The following is a 25,295-nucleotide window of genomic DNA, read 5'->3' as shown; positions in this document are numbered from 1 at the left end:
ATATTAGACACTTATTTATTTAATCTTTAATTCACTCTATCAGTATTCCTGTGGATCAAATTCCAGTCAAAAGAATCGTCCAGTCAGGAAATTACAGGAATTGGTAAATAAAACTTCCGAAACTTTTCATTGCCCAATTGTCTCCTGTAATAAGGAGTATCATGGGAAAATTCAAGCAATCCAACCAACCTTTACAAAGTTGCAAATCTCCAGAAGACCAGTTTCACCTTAGAAGCAATTTGCAAACAACTGGTTCAAACAAGATCTGGTCAAATCATTGTACACAAATATACAATCCCAATTCTAAAATAATTAATTTTTTTTTTTTACAATTATTGTTACTGAGAAGAAACAACTATACTATAATTTATGCTACTGTTGAATCCACTTTAAAGAGTCTGAGAGAGGATGGCAGTGTTTTTGGATAATGTGCACGCATGCCTTCTTCTTTGCATAAAGGAAATACAAAATGCAAAGATGCAAAATGCTTCTCCAACTGTTTAATTTGAATAATACTTACTTTTTGCAGACTTTTGTTCCACATTTTTTGAGACATGTTGGAGTCATCAAATTCAAAACTACCTTGTTTGCTCTCTTTTCTATGTTCTATTGCAAATAAAATATGGGTTTTGGGAACTTTTTGAAATTGGGGTTGTATTGTTATTTATATATGTTTTATTGCAGCGGACTGTTGAAAAAGTATTTTTTTTCTAGTCAAGTGGTCTTTCACGATGTTACATTGCTAGTCAAGGCAGTGAGAACTGGCCATGGTGGCCTTCTGACCGTGTGCCAGTCTTTGAGACATTTTGTGGGCCGAGCGGGAGGGCAAAAAAAGTTATGTAATCCTCCTGTCACTCTCATAGGCTTCACAAGCCTCCAATGTGCTGTTTCATGAATGAAAAAATTAGGGGGAGGAGTTGTTAACACTTCATTGAGGGCTGAGTGGAGAGATGGACCCGGATCCCTCCTATGCTTGCACTCACATTAAATCGTCAAATCGTCAAATTTCCTGGTCACATTGCCGACTTGATTACTGCATTACACACCAATCCAATGCCAGGTGAGTGAGGTCAGCTGCATCATTCAATTATTATGCATATTATCTCTATTATTCTTCATGACAAGTATAAAGTTATAGATTTGCTGGTTTTGGTTGTTGTTTTTTTCCGAATATATTGAAAGTACACATAGTATAAATGTTATTAGCATTTACCAAAAATAGGCAGAATTGACTGAATATGTACTGATTTCTGCCTGTTCTTAGACCTTGAATATGACATTGAGCACCAAATTGGTCAAATACTGGTCAGGATTTTTAGGTTATTTGTAAATGTGTATTACTTTAGTAAATTAGTACAGAGGCTCATTGTTCATTGTTGGTTTTTGGAAATTCTACCGGTTCTGCCAGATTAATTAACAAACTAACTAAAAAAAACCTTGACCTTATGTAAATGTTGAGCAAAAAAAAAATCTATATCTCAATCTAATATCTGTAATTTTTATTTTATTTTATATTATTTAAATAATTAGTTTTTTGTGTTTTTTTACCGGTTAATATGTTTTATTTTTTACATGTGAAAAATTTTTTTTGCTTGTATTTGCTTGTTCCTTTTCTGTCCAATTAATATTTATTCTATGACCTCATAACTGCAAGACAGATATTGTCCACTATTATGTCATATGACAGCCATTTCCAAAAATAGAGCGATTCTGTTTCTGAAAATTCACACCTACTCAGCAGAGAGCACATCTTATGTTTTTTTTTTCTATTAACTTTATGTGAATTTTCACTGCTTGGTAATCATGCCCCCTTATTTTTTCCAGCCCCATGAGCTTGTGAAAACCAAGGTAAACTGTGATCAAGCTGCCTGGCATTGAGGTTTTGATTCAAACACAAAGACCTCCGGCCCTCAGGCCTATTCTGTTCAATGCTCGATGCCAACCCTTCATTCCCACCAATTCCTTGTTAAAGCTTGAGTCTTAACTCCCCCTGCCTTGCCTTTTCAGTGCTCAGCCTCATTGGAAAGAGGGTGAGTTGGTGCTGGCTGGCTGCCTCTCTGCTCCAGAGCGGAGGGGGGTAGTTGGGGGAGAAACAGAGCACATTCTCAAGGCTTCTGGCACTGCAGGATGCCATCACCGTTTGTTGTTTAAAACCTCAACTATGTCAAGGGGACAGTTATATCTATTACCCCTGGGGAGAAAGAGAGAGAGACGGAGGTCTGGAATGTGCTTATGCTCAGACCCCTGTGAACTGGACCTTTAGTGTATGGGCCACTGTCTAGCCTCTTATTATCCAGTCTGTTTGTTAATTTGTTAGATTCAGTTTCTAGAGAGATTTTTTCTTTCTTTCTCTATTCGAACAAAACGTACTCTGGTGGGTCCGAATGGATTTTAATGTAAGCTGACAGGAGTGAGCAAAGTCAGAGAGTTTTCTGTTTGTTGTCCAGAAAGAGCTCTTTTTTAATGTCTATACTGGGTCACAATTATACGCCTCAATGCTGCACTCAGTCACTACCGCTTGTCGTGAGTTCAGCCTAGCACAATGATATGGGCATATGATATCTAAAAAGGTAAAGCAGAAATACACAAGGTAAAATATTGCTCCAGTAAAAGTAAAAACTTTCACTTGAGTAAAAGAACAGAAGTTTTGCCTTTAAATTTACTTAAGTAACCAAAGTATTATGATTTATTATGGATATAATGTTCCTATTATCATATATAAAAATATATACAAAAGATATAGATGTAGTATAAGGCTGTGATGTGGCAGTGCAATGGGGTGATATATGAGTAGACCTGAGGCCCATGAACCAGTTCTAGGTTTTTGACCAAATGAACGAAGATCGGGATGACAAGTGGGTATTTTTTGCCATAGCCCTGATCACCTTTATATCCCTTCACACAGCTAAACACAGATTTTAATGGTTACAAAGATACCACCATCCTTTACATAATAGTCTCTGTGCACCCAAAAAGAAATCAAATTAGATTTCGCAATACATGTTGGACAAGCTGTCTTAGAATAAAGAACAATTTTTTATTATCTTTTTAGTCAGAAAATAAAGAAAGTCAGTGTACTTCCTGTTTGTTTTGTCTTTTCATGGAATGTTTGTATTTTGTCCCAGGAGAAAAGAATATAAGGGCCAAGATGGATTCATCCAATGGTTTGAATCGACCGCTGGACATTGTACCAATCACTGATGAGAAGATGAAGGACAGGGGCCAGTGGAGTAATAAACTGGAGTTTGTGCTTTCAGTAGCTGGAGAAATTATTGGATTAGGGAACGTGTGGCGCTTCCCTTACCTCTGTTATAAAAATGGAGGAGGTAAGCTTGAGACATTTGTGACAGTATTTACTTGCTTGATGCTAGTCTGAATTATTTTGCCTTTTAAGTTCATTTACTGTAGATTTAATAAAGAACTTAAGAAATGTTTACTACAATGGCTAAGAACTACAATCATCATGAACAGATTTGCTCTCAAGTCTCCCTCAGTGAGCAGCTGATAACCTAAACAGTTTTATAGAACTATAATAAATGGATGTTAAGTGTCACCCAGATGGGGATGGGTTTCCTTTTGAGTCTGGTTTCTCTCAAGGTTTCTTCTTACACCATCTCATGTTTTTTTGCCACTGCTTTACTCGTTAGTAATAAACTTGTAAGGGATAACCTTAGAAATTAATTTACACATTTAAAATGTATATTTGTAATCGTTTTAGTTTTGTAAAGCTTGTGATCCAGTTCATCCCAGAGCAGTTCAATAGGATGTAAATGCGGTGACTAACAGGCCATGCCATGAAAGATACAGTGCTTGGTCGTATGCTTCGGGTTATCGTCTTGTATTGTCCGCAGTCCAGACAGAATCGCATGGTGATAAAATATTGAATGGTAGTCGTGTTGGTTCAGTATTCCATTTACCATGTACTATACATTACCCCTACATGTATATAATGAGTTAGCATGTGCTTTAGATATAAACATAAACTTGTGAAGTGGAATGTGACATAGCTGCATGTATTTCATCCAAAACCTACTGTTATTGCCTAAGGGAGCAGTTTGATCAAAATAAGTGCCATTAAATTATCCAGTGTGTAGAATATAAACGAAAGGAACATTTGTCTGTTAAAAATATAAAAGACAAGGTGTTTCCAAACTTTTGACAACATCTGGCAGTTATTTGTAAAGCTAAAACCACTCAAGATGTAGAATATGTTAAATGTTAAAAGAATGGGGTTTTTTTGTTTGTTAGTATATATGAGTCTGATGATTGATTGATTGATTGATTGATTGATTGATTGATTGATTGATTGATTGATTTAAAATGTCACTTTTCAACTTTCACACTTTGTTAGTAAAAACAAGTTCAGCTTTATTTCACTGGAAAAAAAAACTATTTTGTATACTTTTATACCAATAATTATCATGACCAGTCATTTATTATGAATGCAGAATTTCCAGAGCCAATTTTATAGCTGCAGGAATTACATTTACTGCAGGAATTAGAAATTTACCCTTGCACTGTTTATATTAGTATTTCAGTAAAGCTTCCTTATGACACTCTCTTTTTAACACACACAAAAAAAGAAATATCAATATCTTGATCATCCTAAAAAAATTGTTTGTCACCTACACATTTACACAGTGTATGACATAGAGTAAAGTGCTTTTTTACGATTGTCCAACATGTAATAGAAATTGGAGATAGAATATGAGGAAATGAAAAAAATTTAAATATAAATTACAAAAGTATACAAATATATTAAAGGGGTTAAGTGTAACTATAAAGTATACAAATATATAATATAAAAAAAAAAACCCTGAATATGTAAAAAGAATAATAGTGTATTATATACAGTGTATATATATATATATATATATATATATATATATATATATATATATATATATATATATATATATATATATATATAAAAGAATTAGACAGTAAGGGATGGGAATGAATATATGAGAGATATTGACAGTAATCCAGATTTAAAGTGTTCCAGTGTGATTGTTCTCATGTGCTAATATTAAAGTGACACTGAGGTAAATAAATCGTTTGAAACTTTCTATATAATAAATAACCCAAATAAAATTCTGACTCGAGAGTGTCTGAGTTGTTTTTATGTTTGCCAGGTGGCCACAAAGTTGACCTCTTGATCTGTTGAGTTCTTGAAAACAAAGCTTTCTGGCTTGACGTCACCAGATGTTGTTTGATTAGTCCGTGGAATGTGTCCATGGAAGACGGACATCTGGGAAAATATTAGCTCCATATATCTAAGCCAAACCAACAAGTTCTTGGTGTTCATTCTCAACATCATATATGATGCAGTATGTTTTTATTATTCTGTAAATTTTCTTTGACTTGGTGTTAATTTGTTTTGGTGTATGTACCACACAGGTGCTTTCTTCATCCCATACTTAATTTTCCTCGCCACTTGCGGAATCCCAGTGTTCTTTCTAGAGACAGCACTGGGGCAGTACACCAGTGAGGGGGGAGTTACCTGCTGGAGGAAAATCAGCCCATTGTTTGAAGGTTAGAATAGCTCCAAGGTGTACTATAAGGCAGTAATAATTTTTGGTCTATTTGAATCATAAAATGATCAATAGACTAATGTTGATCTGTCGTAAAAATTTCAGCTGATGTGTAGGTTTGAGGAGGATTTAATTAGAATATACATATCGAATTTAGATATAAACCCTGGATTTGAATTAGTTCAGACATTAGTGTCAAAGCCTGTTAATTTAAATAATTAATCAGCAACTTCTGACAATTTAGAAATGAGTATACTTATATAATTTTTGAACAAATCAAATCATTTGTAATTTAACACACACAGCAGCAGCAATACGGGTGAAGCACTGTTACCTAAACATACACTATATAAACAAATAGTTAATGGAAACCTGACCATAAGCTTCTTATGAGTTTCTTTTTTAAATCCCATTCCACATTTAGTCCCTATTTGCTGTTATAATAACCTTCACTTCTCTGGGAAGATGTTCCACTCGATTTTGGAGTGTGCTTGTAGAGATCCATGTAATTACATTGGTGTTAGTAAGGTCAGGTACTGATGTAGGTGACGTGAGGAGGTCTAGGGTACAGTCAGAGTTCCAATTCATCCCAAAGGTGTTCAAAGAGCTTACACTCCAACTGAAGTATATCTTCATGGAGCTGTATTCATGCACAGGCCCATTGTCATGCTGGAACAGGATTGGGTTTCTTAGTTCAAGTGAAGGGAATATTTAATGCTTTCACATCCAAAAACAATTGTGTGCCTCCAACTTTGTGGCAACGTGGAATGAACAGGTGATGGACCACATATGGCTGGTGTTTTAATATCTGGGGATGGTACACATTTTTCTTATTAAAATAGTTATTAGACAGTTAATATAGTCTGATTCTGATAAGCTGAGGAAATATTTTGATTCAAACCACAGTAACAACATTGTTTTGTAACATTTTTGGGACAGTACCTAATGCTGCTTTTTTCCTCTTCTAATATATATTTTTTTAATACAGGAATCGGTTATGCAACTCAAGTCATAGTAGCCTTACTGAATATCTATTACATAATCGTTCTGGCCTGGGGGATCTTTTATCTGTCCTTTTCCTTCTCTTGGGACCTGCCATGGTCCTCCTGCAACAACACCTGGAACACAGGTGTGTTGATTTCACATGTACTTCTCAGCCCTTATACATTGTCTACTCATGTAACTCTGTATGCGACATTGCATAACAAAAAACCTAAGATTGCATTATCCTTTGATTGTTACTAATAGCAAATGATGTTGTTTAGATAAGTGCATGGAATTTCAGCGAAGGCACGATTCCATCGACCAGAGTCATATGGAGAATGTAACCTCCCCAGTTACTGAATTTTGGGAGTAAGTATAATAGAAAAATTTTCCACCCATATTTTTCTCATGAATAGATCTGTTTTGTATTTGAGGCTAAACAAAGTACTGAGTTTATTGCACAGAATGCTTTAGTTTAGTGTGTAAATCATAGCAGTTGTTATACTCCGCTTAATAAGGGCTATTTATATGCTTTCTTCTGGGCTTTTGGATTTTTCAATTACAGCTGTTGTTTTCTTGATTTAGACTTAAAGTAGCCTAATAGTAGCAGGGTTGCCAGTACATTACTGTTTTTCTACAGTTTGCTTCTTGTAAACTTAACAAAAGATTATTATTTATTTTGATGTGCAATGTAAGCTATATTTAGTAAACTTTTAATCTCTGTGCTGCTGTAATACATGAATGTCTTCATGGGAACAATAAGGTGAAGTCTATCTATCTATCTATCTATCTATCTATCTATCTATCTATCTATCTATCTATCTATCTATCTATCTATCTATCAATCTATCGATCCATTCATCCATCCATCCATCCATCCATCCATCCATCCATCCATCCATCCAGTGGTACCTTGACCTACGAGTTTAATTCGTTCCGTGGACGAGCTCGTATCTTAATTTGCTCGCACATCAAATCAGTTTTCCATATTGAAAATACTTAAAATGGCATTAATCCGTTCCAACCCTCAAAATGCCACCCTGTTTTTATGTTTCATGTTATTAAATGAGGAAAATACATTTCTAAATAACAAATCTTGTATAAAAACATAAAAGAAAGAGTATGTAAAGATATAATAAGGTTTTACGCAATGTATTTACCTTGGAAATGAGACAACTTGAGCTAACGAAAACCCCGGTGGAGGGGGCAGGGGGATGGTAGAGGCGATGGGAAAACTCGTTTTTTACTATCACTACTATACACTACGTATCCCTAAACTTGTAATTTTTTACATTTTCTTCTTTGCTTATCTTAATTTACATCACAATCTTCGCTTCCTGGCTTTGTTTCGCCATCTAGCAGCGGCGTTTCGAGCTCGTACCTCAATTCTTTGCTTGCATAACAAAGCAAAAAATCGACAGAGTGACCGCTCGTACCTCGGAAAACTCGTACATTAATGCACTTGTAGGTCAAGGTACCACTGTATAGAGTATTTATCTATGTTTCCACACGGACGGTTTTAATTGCCAGATGTGTTCATAATGGTGGAGTTATCATTAGCTACAAGTAATGTTACCTATTTGAATAATAATACACAATAAATTTAAAAGAAATCCATAAACCCATAAGCACAATATTGCTTGTGGTCACAAACCAAAAGACCTAATTATAAAATGGTCTAACTTTGAAATATACAAAACTTGGTTTAAAGAATTAGACCATAGAAAAGCTTAGCATTCCTGCTGTACTCTTCAGACAGAATTAGAGTGCCACAAAATAGCTTAGTCCTTACCGCTGACTTAGTCCAAATTAAGCTTCAAAGTTTCTTTGTTGTCTTTGTTCAGGAGAAGAGTCTTGCGGATTTCCTCGGGTATCGATGAAATTGGAGAGCTGCACTGGGACATGGTCATGTGTCTGCTGCTTGCATGGATTCTTTGCTACTTCTGCATTTGGAAGGGCGTCAAGTCTACTGGAAAGGTGAGATAATGGGAAGATGATCGGGTTTAATATACATACTCATACTTTTGAAAAGGAAAAATATTCCTATATACAACCTCAATTCCATAAAAGTTGGGACACTGTGTAAAATGTATATGTAAATGTTGTCTTCTTTAAACATGCAAGGCCTTCTCTGAAAAATACATTTTCTAGATGGAAGCATTTGTAGCTCTAAAACCTGTATATACCATTCAGCATTGTCTTTCCAAATGTGCAAGGTGCCCATTTCACAGGCACTAATACACTCCAATACCATTGTAGATGTGGCTTTTTGAACCGAGACCTGATAATGAGCCAGATGTTCCCTCTCCATTTAAGTCTCAAGAACTTGGTGTCCTCGGTTTCCAAAAAGGAATTAGTCCTCCAATTTGCCTCAGTAAATTTTAAATGAGCGGATGGCACTGTCTCTGGCTCATGTTCACGCATGCCTTCTTCTGTGCATGGTAGAGATTTAACCTGCATTTGTGGATGACACTGCAAACTGTGTTCAAAATGTTTGAAGATGGTGTTTCTGAGCCCATGCAGTGATTTCCATTACAGAATCAAAACTGTTTTAAATGCAGTGCCACCTGAAGGCCCGAAGATCACCGGCATCCAAAATTGATTTTCGCCCTTGTTCCTTAAGATTTCTCCAGATTCTTTGAAACTTTTGATGTTATTATGTGCTGTTAATGATGAGATATAGCTGTTTTGCAATTTTATGTTGAGGAACATTATTCTGGAAATTTGTCTTTCAGAGAGTCTTTTACAGATTGGTGAAGCTCTGCCTGTCTTTACTTCTGAGAGACTCTGCCACTCTAAGATACACTTTTTATACCCAATTATCTTACTGACCTGTTAACAATGAACCTCATTAGTTTTCAAATGTTACTCCATCTGTATAATTTTTATAACACTTTTTCCAGACTTTTGTTGCCCCGTCCCAGCTTTTTTGAGACGTGTTGCAGCAATCAAATTAAAAATGTTTGATATTCAATCAATATTTTCCTCAGTTTAAACATTTGAAATGTTTTATGGTGAATAGAATATGAATTAGTGATATTTGCAAATCATTGCATTCTGTTTTTATTTTTTACATTTTACATTTTTTTTGGAATGAGGTTGTATTTATATTGGTATTAATGGAAACATAATGAGTTCGGCCAAATCCCATGCCATGTTGTAAGCAGAGATGAGTGTTTAATGCTCCTGTGTACCTGTTGTGGCTTCCCAGGTGGTTTATTTCACTGCGACCTTTCCATATTTAATGCTGCTGATTCTGCTAATCAGAGGGATTACATTGCCGGGGGCATCACGGGGCATCCAGTTTTATCTTTACCCTGATCTAGGACGTCTGGCTGATCCACAGGTATTCAGCATCACTCACTTGGAGAGCCAGATTTTAAACTTGCTGTCCATCAGATATATTCCATCATGTTGTACAGGAGTTGGAAAAAAAACTCACTTGTGGTCTATAAAGCTGCAAAGCATCCATATAACCTTTTAACGACATGAGAAGGTTTACAAAAAGGCACTTAAGTGAAGTGTGCCGTCATTTATTTTGCTGGATTATGGACTGTTTTGCAGTCACGCATGAAACCTAGTTCCTCTAAATTCTTTCTCGGGTAAAAAAAAAAAAAAAAAGTTTTTTCTTTGCTATCCTGGAGAGTATCGACCAGGTGTTTGATGTACCCTAAAGCTGGTCACCCTGCATGAAAAACATTGTTTGTTTCATCTCTATGGCGTGTCCTGCTGTGCATTTTGACCTCTGCTCCAGTTTCCCATCTGTTCCAAAATGAGGGTTCTCCCATGGGAAAAAAGACAGGGAAGTGTTCAAAAGAGCAAAAGGACATACCGATTTAGTATTAATCTGCTTAAATAGCTGCAGTGTCTTCACTTTTTTAAGAACTTTGTTTAACATTATACTTTAAATATGAAGGTGCTTTTTACTTGTCACATGTACATTACAGCACAGTGAAATTCTTTCTACAAATATCTAAGCAATGTTAGAAAGCTGGGGTCAGAGCACAGGGTCAGCCATATTACAGCACCCCTGGAGCACAGAGACTTAAGGGCCTTGACAAAGAGTTGCAGGTTGGCGATACTGGGACTTAAACCCCTGAACTTCTGATCAGTGACCCAGAGCCTTAACCATTATGCTGCTATTTCCCCTAGAAGATCCCACTGAATTTTCTTATGTTTGTTTTACATATCTGTATTTTGAAATAGAGAAGTTTTGTCTGCAACACAGTTTAACCACATGTATTTTTATTTGTAGTATATAGTATTTAGATTAAAATGGATTTGTTGCATTTTCACGTGTGCATAATATCTCAGGACTGCAACTGAGCCGCAATTTATAATGTAGATTATCCTTATCCATTATTGACTTGCATTTCCAAAACTGAGAGATTCGCATCTCGAAGCATAGCCAATAATACAATACATTAAAAATACACATGCAGCAGCTACCAATGCGATGTGATATGATTCACCCCTACTACAGCATGATCTGATTTTGATTTGATTCAACACAATGCGATACGATGCAATGGTGCTGTGCAATTCAATATGAAACAGATAGTTCGCTTTTATTCCTTTGCTTCAGGCAGACAACAAATCATGCAGAACTGATCGTGGGACAGCCAAGGGCACCTTGGGGACATACCCCAGTCTGGGTTAGAGGAAGGCACTGGCCATGCCTGGATAAAACTCCAGACAAGAGGGTCTCACAAAAAGGGCGTGAAGGTTCCCAACCCTCTTTAGAAATGAGATGGCCAGTAGAAATCTTGACTGTGAGAAATTTCAAGTGCAGCTTAGACATAGGCTCGAAGGGGGGCTCAGACAGGGCCTCCAGGACAATGGCTAAGTCCTATACAGCATGATAAGCCGCAATAGAGGACACATAAACCTTTAGGGTGGAAGGAGACAACCCTTTGGTGAACTGTTCTTGAAGAAATTTTATCAATGAGCCAACCAGGCAGTTAACAGGGTCTAACTGGTGACTTTCGCACCATTTAGTGAACAGGCACCACTTTGCAGCATACGACCTCCTCGTGGAGGGAGCTCTGGATTGGAGAATGGTCTCTATGACCTCAGTCTAAAAGACCATCGCCCCACAGCCTCCAAAGCTCAGGGTGAGTGTGAAGCAACGCGCCCCCTGCCTGAGAGAAAAGGTTTACCAGGTCAGAGAACCATGGCCAGCCTGGCCAGCATGGGGCCTAGGGGAAACGGCCGGCGAATTCGCTCCAGAACTCCCAGGAGCAGTGCTACAGAGGGAAAAGTGTACAGGTGGAGACGTTTCTTGAGTCACAAACAGGTCCACTTGTGCTCTGTAAAATCTTCTCCATATTTGCACCACCATTTCCAGGTGGAGCCTCCACTATGCCTAGATAGGTGGTTCTCTCAGTATGCGGTCTCAGCGGAGACAAAGCCAAATCTACACACTTTGTGAAGGTGCAGGGTGAGAGTGCTGGGCTGGAACGGAATGAAAGGACCCGATATTGGTAAGCCTCAGCCACAAAAGCAAACCTTAGGAACTTCCTGTGGATGGATACGTGAAAATACATGTCCTTCAGATCTATCTTGATGAACAAGTCCTCTGACCTGATTTGGGACATGACCTGTTTCAGGGTGAGCATCTTCAACCTGAGTCTCATTAGAGATTGGTTCAGCTTATGTAGATCTAAAATAGAACACAGCCCACATACTTCATGGGAATTATGAAGTACTGTAGAGCTGTAGAACATGGACTCTCTGTCGAACAGAGGGACCACCTTGATTAGCTGAGAGTTTCTACTTTTTGTTCCATAACCAGAACCTGCTAGGGCAACCCAACCAGAGTGTGACACACCCTGTTAACCCGGGAGAGACAAGACCCAAACTAAATCATATAGTCTATCTCCACAGTGCGCACGACCCACTGAGACACGTCCGGCAGGTGTTTCCAGGCTGCCAGATAGTCGCTTAAGGGAATCAGTCTCTCGAGGGGCTATGCCCTCGCACAGCTTTAGCGCCTCCTGAGAGGTGGTGAGCCCCCCCATTCACTGGATACTTGGATGAAGGCTAAGTTTATGAGCTGATCCCCTAAAAGCATCGAGAAGGGGCTACTGAGGTGCACGTCGCCCCACCCCTAAAGAGACCCTAAAAACTCCTGACTCATCAGGATCTCTTGGCCAAAGACCTCCTATTAAAGATGACAGTTCTCAGATCAGTAAGTTCCTTGGGCCTCAGCCTGGAACGTCACCCAAGGTCCCTTGTTTCTGGCAACACTCCGTCTCTGAATTTCACGATGCCTAGCACCTGCTGCCATGTAAGCCTTGCCGACAAGAGCTGAGGTAGTCCTCAGAGGCTTGGTGAGCAGGACCGGGGCCTTAAGGGACGATGCAGCACCCAGGGAGAGATAGCCATCCAGCATCTCTTCAACCATGGGCATCATCCCACAACTGCACTCCTTCAGCCCTACTACATTAGTGTAAAGAGAAATGTTGGGGCTGAAGAGGTGGGCTGAATTATTATTATTATTACTATTATTATTATAAAGGTTTATTCCATGACCTGGTCACCTCTGTGTGCAGGTCTGGAAAAAAAGGCAGGCCACGGCATGGAGGTAGTGACGCAGGTTGCAGGAAACATTCGTTCAGCTTGCGCAGGGGACGTAGTTTCTGCTTATCAGCCCAAGCGATATACAGCTTGGCAACAGCAGAAGTCACTACCTGCAGCAGTTTCTCAAACAGAACTGGCTGTAGGGGGGTGTCCTTCACAAGATCACTAATGTCCATCTTCTCCCCCTCCTCTGAGGAAGAGTGGTGGAGCACAGCGCTCACCTCATATGGGGAAGAAACCACCAAAAGGCATGCTTTCAAACCTTGAGAAAGAGAGCGCTGGTTCTGGCAGATCCATTTGCGACCCCCATAAACTCAGTCACCACTTCACCACAAAGGAAATGGGGCCAGAACCGCAAGAAGCGGGAGCACTTTTCTAGAGAGGAGTGTCCGCATGGACATAAGAACGCAATGTGGGCAGCCAACTCTTTCCAACCGAGCATGCTCTGCTCCCAGACAAGCCACACATAGCCTGAAAGACTGCTTGCCTTTACAACTTTTCTTTCTTTCTATTTTTTTATTTCTTTTTTTATATATATTTATATATATATTTTACCATTTACCAATACTAGGGTATACCTTGGAATCACAGCTTTAAGTTTGTATCACGCAATTGTGAGCAAAAAAGTCAGAATTGTGAGATAAAAAGCAATAACCTTTTTTATAGAAAAAGTATTAAACAAAAGCAGATGTTCTTTTCCTGTTCTGTTTCCAGGAAGATGCAGCTCTACCTCTGCCATGTTAATCTATATTCTATGTGTCTCTCTGGACATGCCTCGGTTTCTGTAGTGTTCTGATATGTCATATTCACATAACAGTAGTGGTGCTGAGAGACAGTTTCATGAGAAGAAATCAAACTACATATAAAATATCGGTCTATCAGTCACTTTTGAAATAATAAAAGTATAGGGCATGTGCTAAGAATTATATATAAATAAATTATTTAAACCGATGCAAATATGTCAAAATCAAAGCATCGTGAAACAAATGGCAATTTGTATCCGATGCACACTTTTTAAAATTGAAGAATCAAACTTATTATCCCTACTATCCATATATATTCATGATAATTAATATGAATGAAGGCCACAATCAAGTAAAAACTGGGTCAGTTCCTACTGTACTTCACCCTGAATTTCTACACCTGATCAGTACATATACATTTATGTCATTTGACAGACACCCTTATCTACAGCGACTTACAAAAAACTTTACAAATAAATGCACTTTGATCATAGTTTATGAGGACACAGACTAAGAATACCATCAGTCTAAAAAATCTGTTGGAAGAGAATATAGCTAGAAAGACTAGAAGAAGTGCTAATTTAAGTACTACTGAAAGAGGAAGAGTTTAAGATATAATTTAATGACTACTACTGATGTGGCTAGGATGAAGAAACAAGTGGAAAACAGAAGATCATGAGTTTAAATCCCAGCATTACCAAGCTATCACTGCTGGGCCCCTGCAGCAAAGCCCTTAACCATTTAGTTGAAAGTCACTCTGGATAAGTGCATCTACCAAATGCCTTAAATCTGGTGGTAAATGACAGAAGGAGAGAGGTGGAGTGGTGCAGTGTTGGGTTGAGAGTCCTGCTACAGTAGGAAGAGGGATGCTGGTCCATTTCTGGCTTTGTAGACAAGCATCAGTGATGCAGAAGCTGAAGATGACCAGTGGAAGGAGTATAGTAATGTGTAGTATGGGAGATCTTGAGATTAAAAGTACTTCAGAGTCAGACTGGCCAGAAAGTAGACTGCGGGAGTGTATACAAATGTTTTATTCTATCTGCTTTTTCAGCCTATATACCATTTTGGCTACTGTGTACATTAAATGCCTTGAATTACATTTAGGAGAACCAAATCTTACCTTCATTCTCATTCTGCTGATCTTTTCCAGGTATGGATGGATGCAGGAACACAAATCTTTTTCTCTTATGCCATCTGTCTGGGCTGTTTGACAGCACTTGGTAGCTACAATAAATACAACAACAACTGTTACAGGTGAGAATATTGAAAGGATGCCGTAATTCATCCAAAAAATATCTGTTAACTATGAAATATATTACACTGTATAGGTATAAGTTTGTGGACACCTGACCATAAGATTATTATAAGATTGCTAACATCCCTTTCCACATTTTGTCGCTATTAGGTGTTATAATAAGCACCACTCTTCTGGGAAGATGCTCCACTAGATTTTGGAGTGTGCTTGTGGAGATTTGTGCTCATTTGGCCACAATGGTGTTAGTAAACTCAGGTACTGATGTATTGTAAAAGAGGTGAGGAAGCCTGGGGTTCAGTCAGGGTTTCTAATTCATCCCAAAGCAATTCAAATTCAAATATAGCGGTCAGAACTCAAGATGTTCCACTCAACCCATGTAAAAGCCATATCTTCCTGGAAAGGGCTTTGTGAATAACAGATCCTAGAATCTGTTAAATAATCCTAGTTCAAGTAACAGTAAAGACATCTTTTACAACTGCATGCCAGCAACTTTGTGGTAACAGTTTGGGGATAAAAACCTGGAATAATCAGGTATCCCAATGCTTTTGTCTATGTAGTGTATCTACATAATGGTGGAAAAGTGCTAGATAAGATCCAGGTAAATACATAGAGCCATACAAATCTAGAAAAGTCAGGTCAAGCATGTACTAAAGGATTAAAAAGAAATAAATAAGTGAATTTAATGTGAAAAATTTATTATACATCCATGTCTAAAAGAAGATTTTAAAGCTATGTTGGCAGTAAATATCTCTGTAAGTTTGCTGTTCTCTACTTTTTACCCACAGAGATTGTGTGGCGTTATGCTTCCTGAACAGTGGCACAAGTTTTGTGGCTGGATTTGCAATTTTTTCTATCCTGGGTTTCATGTCTTTTGAGCAAAACGTCCCTATTTCAGAGGTAGCAGAATCAGGTGTGTATTGCATTTTAAATTGTGTTTTCAATTGTGTGGAAAAAAATTGGATAAAGTGTCTTCCAATAATATTGGAACCCTTAAAAAGATATATTCTATAATGCCTGATATGGTTGGAGAATACATGGCAAAGGATCTGAGATCCTTCCTCCATACAGAATCTCTCTAAATCATTCAAATTCTGAAGTTAATGCTGGTGGATTCTCTTCTTCAGTTCACCTCAAAGGTTTATGTTTTTGTGACATTTCTATGCGGTTTATGCCAGGGGACTGAATCAGCCATGACAGGACCTTGATTTGTAGTCAGTATAGCTTTTGTGCTTGCGGATGATATTGTGATTTGTGGTGAGAGTAGGGAACAGGTTAAGAAGAGCCTGGAGAGTTGGAGGTATGCGCTAGAGAGAAGGGGAATGAAAGTCAGTAGGAGTAAGACAGAGTACAAGTGTAAATGAGAGGGAGGGCAGTGGGTGTGGTTGCAGGGAGAAGAGGTGGAGAAGGTGTATCTGTGGTCAACAGTGCAAAGTAATGGAGAGTGTGTTAGTGACATTTAGAAAAGAGTGCAGGCAGGGTGGAGTGGGTGGAGAAGAGTTATAGCAGAAGTTCTTTGTAATAGTAGGGTATCTGCAAAAATGAAAGGGAAAGTTTATAAGAATGTTGTAAAACCTGCAATGTTGTATGGTTTAGAGACAGTGGCTTTGACTGAAAGACAGGAGGTGGAGCTGGAGGTGGCAGAGCTAAAGATACTGAGATTTTCAATGGTTCAGTGGGAGTGACGACGATGGACAGAATTAGAATAGAGTTTTATTAGATGAAAGAAGAAGAGGAAGAAGACAGCATTTTTGTGTTCATTCTGATTTGTGTATTGGATCAGTGTCCTGTTGTAAATCCAAAATGACCATTCAAGCTTTCTGGCAAAGGCATTCAGGTGTTTATTTAATACCTTATATTTGATCCATGATGTCATGCTTCAAAACAAAATGTCCAGGTCCCAAAACATTAAAGATCCACCAAAATATTAACATATGTATATAATATATATATTACAGGACCTAGGGCTCGCAAGTGGACCTTGCAGAGGGGTTGTAGACGTGTTTGTCTATTTCCCCACCCTCACCTGCCCGTTCCAGTGCTTGATTGCAAGGTTTGGATGCAGGCCTTTTAGAGGTTTCTTCGATTTGCGAGGAGAGTTCTTAGCTCTGCCGCTCTTCCTCTAAGGATGGATGGAGGTCTCCGAGTCCCCCAAGACTACCCCTCAGGCTGGCCTTTTCGAGGAGCTATTAGAGGTAGTGACCCGTGCCATGGCCAAACTCGAAATAGAGTGGCCGGCTGATCAGGAGAAGGGTTGTCCACCTAGCAAGCTGGACGAGCACTTCCTGCAACCCACTTCACTGCCTCTGCGTTGGGGCTTCTCTTTTTTCCAAGTCCTGCACATCTAGTTGTCCAGGTCGTGGGCTAGGCTTTATTCCTTCCGCCCCTTTAGTCCCAGGGTGTCGCTATATTCGAATATAGGACTGAGGGAGTGTGGCTATGGGGCGATCCCCCGGATTGAAGAGATGCTAGCTAGCTATCTCTCCCCTGGCGATGCATTGTCTCTCAAAACCCCAGCGCTTTCCACCAAGCCGCTTTCCATTAGCGGGTCAGGCCACAGGCTGCCTGCTCACCATGGCTGTGCTACAGACCTATCAGGCCGATCTGCTGCGGGAGCTGGACATGGGAGATATGTCCCTAAATGCTGTTAAATAGACCGATAAGGCCATTGGCCGGTCCATGGCCACCCTCATCTCCACAAAGAGTCACATTTGGCTCACCCTGTCGGATCTTTCCGACAGGGATAAGGCTGTCCTCCTGGGTGCCGCGCTGGTTCAAGCACTTCCTCCCACATCGCCCCCACGGGGCTGCTCGGCAGGCTCCGGTCATGGAACAGGAAGTAAAAACTCTTTTGAGGAAGGTGGCCATCAAGGTGGTCCCTCCACCAGACAGAGAGGTTGAGTTCAACAGCCGGTACTTTATAGTTCCCGATAAAGTGTTGCATCCTATAGTGCAGCAGTCCCCAACCTTTTTTGTGCCACAGACCGGTTTAATGTCAGACAATTTTTATACGGACTGGCCTTAAAGGTGTGGCGGATAAATACAACAAAATAAAATGATACGACCGGCATAAAAACTGGTATTTTCCAAATATAATAACAGACGTGAATCCATGGTGTTGTTTTTTGTTCATTTTGCTAGCTTAGGGGTTTCAATTTAGTGGTAATGTATTATGTGTTACTGGCCGGAGCAGCCTCTTCAAGAAGGAAGCAGATGTAGGTAAGACATGTGACCGAGGCAAGCATCTTGACATGCATCAAGAGTGAGTCATAGACAGATGTGTCAGAGAGAATCCGGTAATTTTCCAAAATAAAACATCATTCAGAATCAGATAATAAATTAAACGGATATAATGTAAGTTATGTATTTTTTCTGTGTGGCCCGGTACCAATTGACCCATGGACCGGTGCCGGTCCGCAGCCTGGGGGTTGGGGACCACTGCTATACTGGACCTGCATCAGCTGAACCGCTCACTCTTGAGACTCAGGTTGTCCCAAAACCTATTAGGCTCCATGCATTTTCTCCTCCTCCCTTCCAGGCCCCAGACCAAGAGAAGCTTAACCGACATATAAGTCTACAGAACAGAACTGTGGAGGAAGTCAGAGCAGCTGTTTGTCTGCAATGGCCCTCCGAGGAGAGGTCTTCCTGCGAATAAGCAGACTCTCAGCAGATGGATTGTGGATACAATTTTTTCATCTTATGGGTTCTCTGGTCTCCCCGCTCCCTTCGGAGTCAGAGTGCACTCCACTCGAAGTGTGGCAGCCACTAAGGCCTTGTCCTCTGGGGTTTCCCTCCAAGACATTTCCAACACTGCGGGCTGGACCACCACGCTGACCTTTGTCAGGTTCTATAGCCTCAACCTCAGTGCAACTGTTCTTTGATCTAGCTGTGCCCGTCCACACTAGGCAGGGATTGGTAAATCAAAGCGTTTTTAATGCAGCTCGGGTTCCTGAATGGGAATGTCTCCAGTTTACGTATGTAACCATATATTTGGCTTTCCCAAAGCGTTTCTGACGCCGCATCTCGTTCTCAGGGGGAACAATGGTTACATATGTAACCCGAAGACGTTCTTTTTTATACCCATGGCATTGCTGTGTAAGTTTAGTAATAATAATAATAATAATAATAATAATAATAATACCTAATACGTTTCATAGGGGATTTGAACTCAGATGTTCAGCACGTAAAAATGACTGCATAAAGTACACGAGTGTATTAAACCGAAAGTCCTGTACCGAAAAAATTCTGTACAAATACGTGTACCGTTACACCCCTAATATATATATATATATATATATATATATATATATATATATATATATATATATAAATTAAAAGTCTATTAGATTTAAATTCAGTGTTAGGTATCAAAAGGGTGTTAGCAAAGTCAGTTTAACCCAAAATGTATTTCTGTTCATGCAGGAACAGTTTTGGGTCTCCAAATTTTATGCTACCACATCCAGAGACATCCTATGCAATTGCCTTCAACTTTCTTTTTTCAACAGTTCGGGAAAGAAGTACATACTGTATGGATGGAACAGTCATGTTTCCATGATATTGTGTAGATAATGTAACTTAGCATTAGATAGCATTTTCTATATGGTGTTTTTTATCTGCAACATCTAAAGAACAGTACATCATAATAACAATACATGATGTGTAAATATGTGTGTAAAATAAAAATATTTTACACTAATGTTCCAGGCCCTGGATTGGCTTTCATTGCTTATCCACGTGCTGTTTCCATGATGCCTTTCTCTCCTCTGTGGGCCTGTTTTTTCTTCATTATGATTGTGCTGCTCGGCCTGGACAGTCAGGTGAAACACAAATGTGCTAAGTTCCTGAATGTAAAAAGTAATAACATATTTTCCCCAATGAATTTTTATTATAGACTACTGAGATAATTATAGTCGACTAAACAATCAGCTTAAGTGACGGGTAGCAGTAGTGATTTACTTAATAACTACATATCCTTATAGTCATGATGTTGTTTTTAAATAGTATATTTTCCTAAAAAATATATATACTATATGCATATATTTTATTTGTTTTTTTACTATATTATTCAAATCCATTCATCTTCATGAACTAGCTGCTCATTTGTTTTTATTTGTTTGACCTTTTGCTCATCCAGTTGTAATACCATCCTCTTGTAATGCTGTCACTGCACGAAGGATTTCCACTAGTACATTTTACTGACTTTATTTGACTTTGATCTCTCAGTTTGTCTGTGTGGAGAGTCTGGTGACGGCGGTAATCGACATGTACCCGTCAGTGTTTCGTCGTAAAAACCGCAGAGAACTTCTGATCCTTGCTGTGGCCCTCTTCTCCTTTCTCATGGGATTGATCATGCTGACAGAGGTAGGACAATGGCCAAGCAATTGCGTAATATTATAGACCCCGGTATATAAAAAAATGACACATTTATCAGTGTAACCAGTGAACCAGTGGTGGCCTGTTAGTCAAGATTTTATAATGAAATAAATAAAGATATGTGAGACAATATCAAGGTCCTCACTCTCACTTTGTCTCTGTCTTTGTCTTTGTCTCTGGTGTAGGGTGGTATGTATGTCTTCCAGCTGTTTGACTACTATGCAGCCAGTGGGACATGCCTTCTCTTTGTTGGCATTTTTGAGACTATTTGCATTGCTTGGGTTTATGGTAAGAATATGTTCACCAAATATTCTAACACATAGTGTCTTTTCATTTTTTGCGGGCGGGGTTAAAAACATTACTTCGCCCAGCTACTTAAGGTCAAAGATGTATAGGATATAAACATTACATGGACAAAAGCCCTGGGACACCAACCATATGTAATTCATCCTCAAACTTTTACCACAAAGATGTCTTTGGATATGGTGGCATTACATTTTCCTTTCACTTGAACTAGGAGACCCAAACCTGTTCCAGCATGACAATGCCCCTGCGCACAAAGCTAAAGATATGAAGATATGGTATGCATACTGTACCTTGGAGTGGAAGATTCTGAGTGGCCTGCTATAGAGCTCTGACTAAATGTGAACACTGACTGCACTCCAGGCCTCTTCACCTCACATACATTGCTACATACTCTCCACAAACACACTCCAAAATCTAGTGGAACAACTTCCCAATAGAGTGGAGGGTATTATAACAGCAAATGGGATGTTCAAAATGGACATACAAACCTTATGGTATCTTAAGGTGTCCACAACCTTACAAAACCTAATTTCCAAAAATGTTCTAATATTTCTGTTGTAATACACTTACAATTCTTTAGTGCCTTTACGCAAATAACTGGATTTTATCATTAGCAGTTTCGCCAATCGTGCATTTTACAGTGACACATGGTTTTAGCCTTACCATGCTTTTGACCTTATGTTATGCTAGCTTTAATATGCAAACTAGCATTGTTTTACCACCTCTAACATTAGATCAATTGTAAGGATGTATATATAATTCTAATACGCCTATTCTCGACTGCACACAATATAGAGCCTGGATAATAAAGTAATAAATAATATTCAATTTATAAACACTAATTATACAAATGTTAAACGATGGTATTAATATTCCAGTCTGAAAATCATTTCTAGGTGCTGATCGTTTTTATGACAACATTGAGGACATGATTGGTTATCGACCTGGACCCTACATTAAGTACTGCTGGTTGTTCCTGACTCCAGCCACTTGTTTAGTAAGTTTCTTAAATATGTACATAATATATTTGTTATTCATTTGTTTGTTTGGTGTTTAAAACTAGATTTCATAATTCATAATGTATATTGTAATTACACCATATGACCCTGCTTTGCTTCAAGCTACTCCTTTATTCATCCTAATTAACTATAGATTTTGGACATTTTTTATTTCTTTTGTCATTAATATTTTTGTTTCTGTAGGGTACCTTTGCCTTCTCTTTGATTAAGTATACTCCATTGAAGTACAACAATGAGTATGTGTATCCATGGTGGGGTTATACATTGGGCTGGCTTCTGGCTTTGTCATCCATGGTCTGTATCCCTCTGTGGATCGTATATAAGATGGGCACTGCCAAAGGAACGCTAAGAGAGGTGGATCGGCTATTGCAACATAGAAGACACCAAATGCTACAATTAGTTTGAACCTCTTCAACAACTTCTTTTCCTTCTTCTCCATTCTATATCTTTAGAGATTCCATGAGCTGACCAAGCCATCCCCTGATCTGCCCATAACACGGCAGGAGCAGGAGAAACTACAGGTTATATTTGTTGCTGATGGGGATGGTCTTCCACTGAGAAGAGTTTCTACCAAGGATGGATACTTTCCCGTCAGTGAGAAGGAATCGCAATGCTGAATGCCTCAATGGCAAGAGACAATGCAGGATGTTTATGTTACTTTTAAAGTGGTCCTCGAATGCCTTTTGTTTATACCTCACACTGCTGATGACAACCAAATAGCAGCAACCGAGAGGAATGAAAACCTTTTAAGTGGATCTTAGAAAAGGCTATATCGCCCTCTATGGGCAACTTTTCGGTTAACATACTATTTTCTCCACAGGGAGGGGGCCAATAGCCTTTTAGTAAGCAGTGCAATTTTTCATTATAAAAATTTTTTAAACCATTAAAAGTTACCTAGTCCTTGTTAATGTCTGTGGGTTCCATGGCTTATGTTTTTTTCCTTTCACTTCAGAAACATGGAAGTAGATGAATTGGTTATGTAAAATTATCCTAAGTGTGAACAAGTGTGTAAGTAGTATGCATAGGGTCCAGTAACATGCTGGTATCGGGTTAAGGTTTGTCCCCATCAAGTACATAGTTGTGATGTGGATGTTCTTTGGATTCACTGCAAATATGACCAGGATAAATGGATGCTATATATTTTGCCTAATAGTTTTAGATACAACCCTAGGTGGTGTAATCTGGGGGTTTGAGTTATGGACAATGATCTAGAATACAGGAAGTGGTAGCTCAGAGGTTAAGACATCGGACTTCTAGTTGGACAGTTCGGAAGTCCAAATCCATGCACCACCAAGCTGCCAAGCTGCCACTGCTGGGTCTTTGAGCCAACCCTATAACAAATTATATGATTGGTAGTCACTTTGTGTCTTCCAAAATGCCATAAATGTAAATGATTCATCATTTTACATACTTTTTGGTAGAGTTGGTAGATTATTTAAAGTTGATTATCCCTGAAGGAAGTATAGACGAGTGTCAGCCACAAATCATGTCGTAAAATTACATTTTGTAATTAATACCCTATATATAATTTAATCGTTCGAAATATAACCTTTATACAGATTGTAATTTTTTTGATCTAATTATACTAAATCTCTATGGATCTATATTGATATACACTGACTAGGCATAACGGTATGGCCGCTCTTCAGGCATAACATTATGACCGCCTGCCTAATACTGTGTTTGTCCTCCTGACCCTTTAAACATTTTCGCCATTAACTTCTTCAGCAAATTGAGCTACCGGAGCTCATCTGTTGGATCGGACCAAACGTGCCGGCCCTCGCTTCTCGCGTGCATCAGTGAGCCTCAGCCGCCCATGGCCCTGTCGCCGGTTCACCACTGTTCCTTTCTTTGTGCACTTTTGATAGATACTGAACACTGCAGAACAGGAACATCCCACAAGAGCTGCAGTTTTGGAGATGATCTCACCGTCTGACCGCTCAAATCCTTACGCGATTTTTCCTGCTACTAACACATCAACCTTGAGGACAAAATATTCACTTGCTGTCTAATAAATGTATCCCACTTATTAACAGGTACCATGATGAAGAAATAATCAGTGTTATTCACTTTACCGCTTATAATGTTATGAGTGATCGCTGTATGTGTTGTTATGGTTTATTTTTATTACGTTACCCCATACACAGTTTAATTGTGTCTTTATATTTGGAATTTACTCTCCAGTAGGAGTTTACTGGGATTAAAAATTAAAGCCAGTGAAATTTATTCACACTAACTGGCATAGTAATAGAATTTTAATTCGACCAGTAATAGAGATTTATACATACTTTTTACGTTAGAACAGAAAATATGTTGTGATACTTTTGTGATACATGAACATGAAACTGTAAACTGGATATACCAGATACCAATTATTTAAAAATGCATGAACAAATTAATTCTTAAAATAAGTTGCATACTCTAAAAGTATTTCAGCCTAGACTAAGCATTGCTATTACTAAAGTATGTAGGACTGCTATTTCCTGATTAAAAAAAAAAAAGATCTGCCAAATACTGTGGTGAATGTTTTTTTTTTTTTCCCAATGTTTAATCTCTTGTGCAAGACCCTGTACTATAACTGTATTCTGTAAAACAACATAAATATTGCTCTCACTCTTGGCAAAAAGTGCGTATTTGCATTATCAATATTGTGTTGTAAAGTGTTCTGATGAAAATGTAAGTATATTTTTTCCATGTGAATGGAAAACAATTTAGCTAACAGATGTTTTTTTTTTTTCCAAATATGCTGTGTAAATATGTTCACACTTTCATTCTTCTTTCTGAAACACGGTATAGAGTATAATATGTACAGAACGATCACGTTTATGTGACAATTTCATTTTGTATGTTCCATTTCATTGTTAATGAGTCTGAAGTACCCAGATTAAAATGCATTTCATTTCTAATTGGACTCCCTGTAGTTATTGGAATGTACTCAGGGTGAAGCCAGAGCTTGTGGTAACTGAAGCATGGAAATGCTTTGCAGTTTTCTTTTTTATTTCCTTGTGCTATTATTAAATGGTGCGCCACAATGTTTAATGGGATGCAAAATGTATGAGGAATAAAAGTGAAGGGGGAAGGGAAAAAAGGGAAAAAAACACACACACACACAAACACACACACACACACACACACACAAACACTTGTTACAGTGGTTGGTGGAGCCTGTTGTTTTTTAAATGACTACATTTATTATTAGGATTTTATATTTTGAATTGAATTGAATGAGTTTAATGAGTTCTATCAGTTAAATCTTGAGATAAATTGAGGTAAATACATTAAATGGCCAGCTTGTGGACCCCCTTGCAGATCGTGTTAAACCGGTTCCTACTGTTCAGTGGGTTTGAGGTCAGGGCTCTATACAGGACCCTCAAGTTCTTCCACTCCAAACTAAGCATGCTCTGTATACATGGTGCTCATTTTGTTCACATGGATGTTATTATGCAAGGAAGAGGCCTGTCTTTTACGTTTAATGCAAAGACATTATATGCCTCCAAGTTCG

The 25,295-nt window shown here is 38.6% G+C and overlaps 1 protein-coding gene across 2 annotated transcripts; it reads left to right on the top strand.

Moving 5' to 3' along the window:
- The first annotated feature begins 924 nt into the window (after positions 1–924).
- Positions 925–24,699, top strand: slc6a13 (solute carrier family 6 member 13). 2 transcript variants are annotated; one of them, XM_046860267.1, is made up of 16 exons: positions 927–1,060; positions 1,825–2,030; positions 3,126–3,326; positions 5,401–5,535; positions 6,523–6,663; positions 6,800–6,887; positions 8,363–8,495; positions 9,730–9,864; positions 14,994–15,097; positions 15,884–16,008; positions 19,800–19,912; positions 20,319–20,456; positions 20,654–20,756; positions 21,671–21,771; positions 21,977–22,147; positions 22,246–24,699. In XM_046860267.1, exons 3-16 carry the CDS (start codon positions 3,149–3,151, stop codon positions 22,408–22,410), a joined length of 1,830 nt encoding a protein of 609 aa, XP_046716223.1. In that variant the 5' UTR covers positions 927–1,060; positions 1,825–2,030; positions 3,126–3,148; the 3' UTR covers positions 22,411–24,699. The 2 variants fall into 2 exon arrangements, with proteins under 2 accessions (XP_046716222.1, XP_046716223.1); XM_046860266.1 differs by lacking the exon at positions 1,825–2,030 and having other exon boundaries at positions 925–1,060.
- Positions 24,700–25,295: the final 596 nt, after the last annotated feature.

This window comes from Silurus meridionalis, chromosome 10 (genome assembly GCF_014805685.1).
Source record: "Silurus meridionalis isolate SWU-2019-XX chromosome 10, ASM1480568v1, whole genome shotgun sequence".
NCBI lineage: Eukaryota > Metazoa > Chordata > Actinopteri > Siluriformes > Siluridae > Silurus > Silurus meridionalis.
The sequence above is the reverse complement of the archived record's forward strand: the minus strand, read 5'-3'. Positions and strand labels throughout refer to the sequence as shown.

Excerpts from the sequence above, each read along its gene's own strand:
- slc6a13 (XM_046860266.1), top strand. The coding sequence starts at position 970 with ATGCTTGCACTCACATTAAATCGTCAAATCGTCAAATTTCCTGGTCAC. Across the intron at positions 6,888-8,362 it reads CCAGTTACTGAATTTTGGGA|GAGAAGAGTCTTGCGGATTT; the intron begins GTAAGTATAATA and ends GTCTTTGTTCAG. Across the intron at positions 19,913-20,318 it reads TGCTCGGCCTGGACAGTCAG|TTTGTCTGTGTGGAGAGTCT; the intron begins GTGAAACACAAA and ends TTGATCTCTCAG.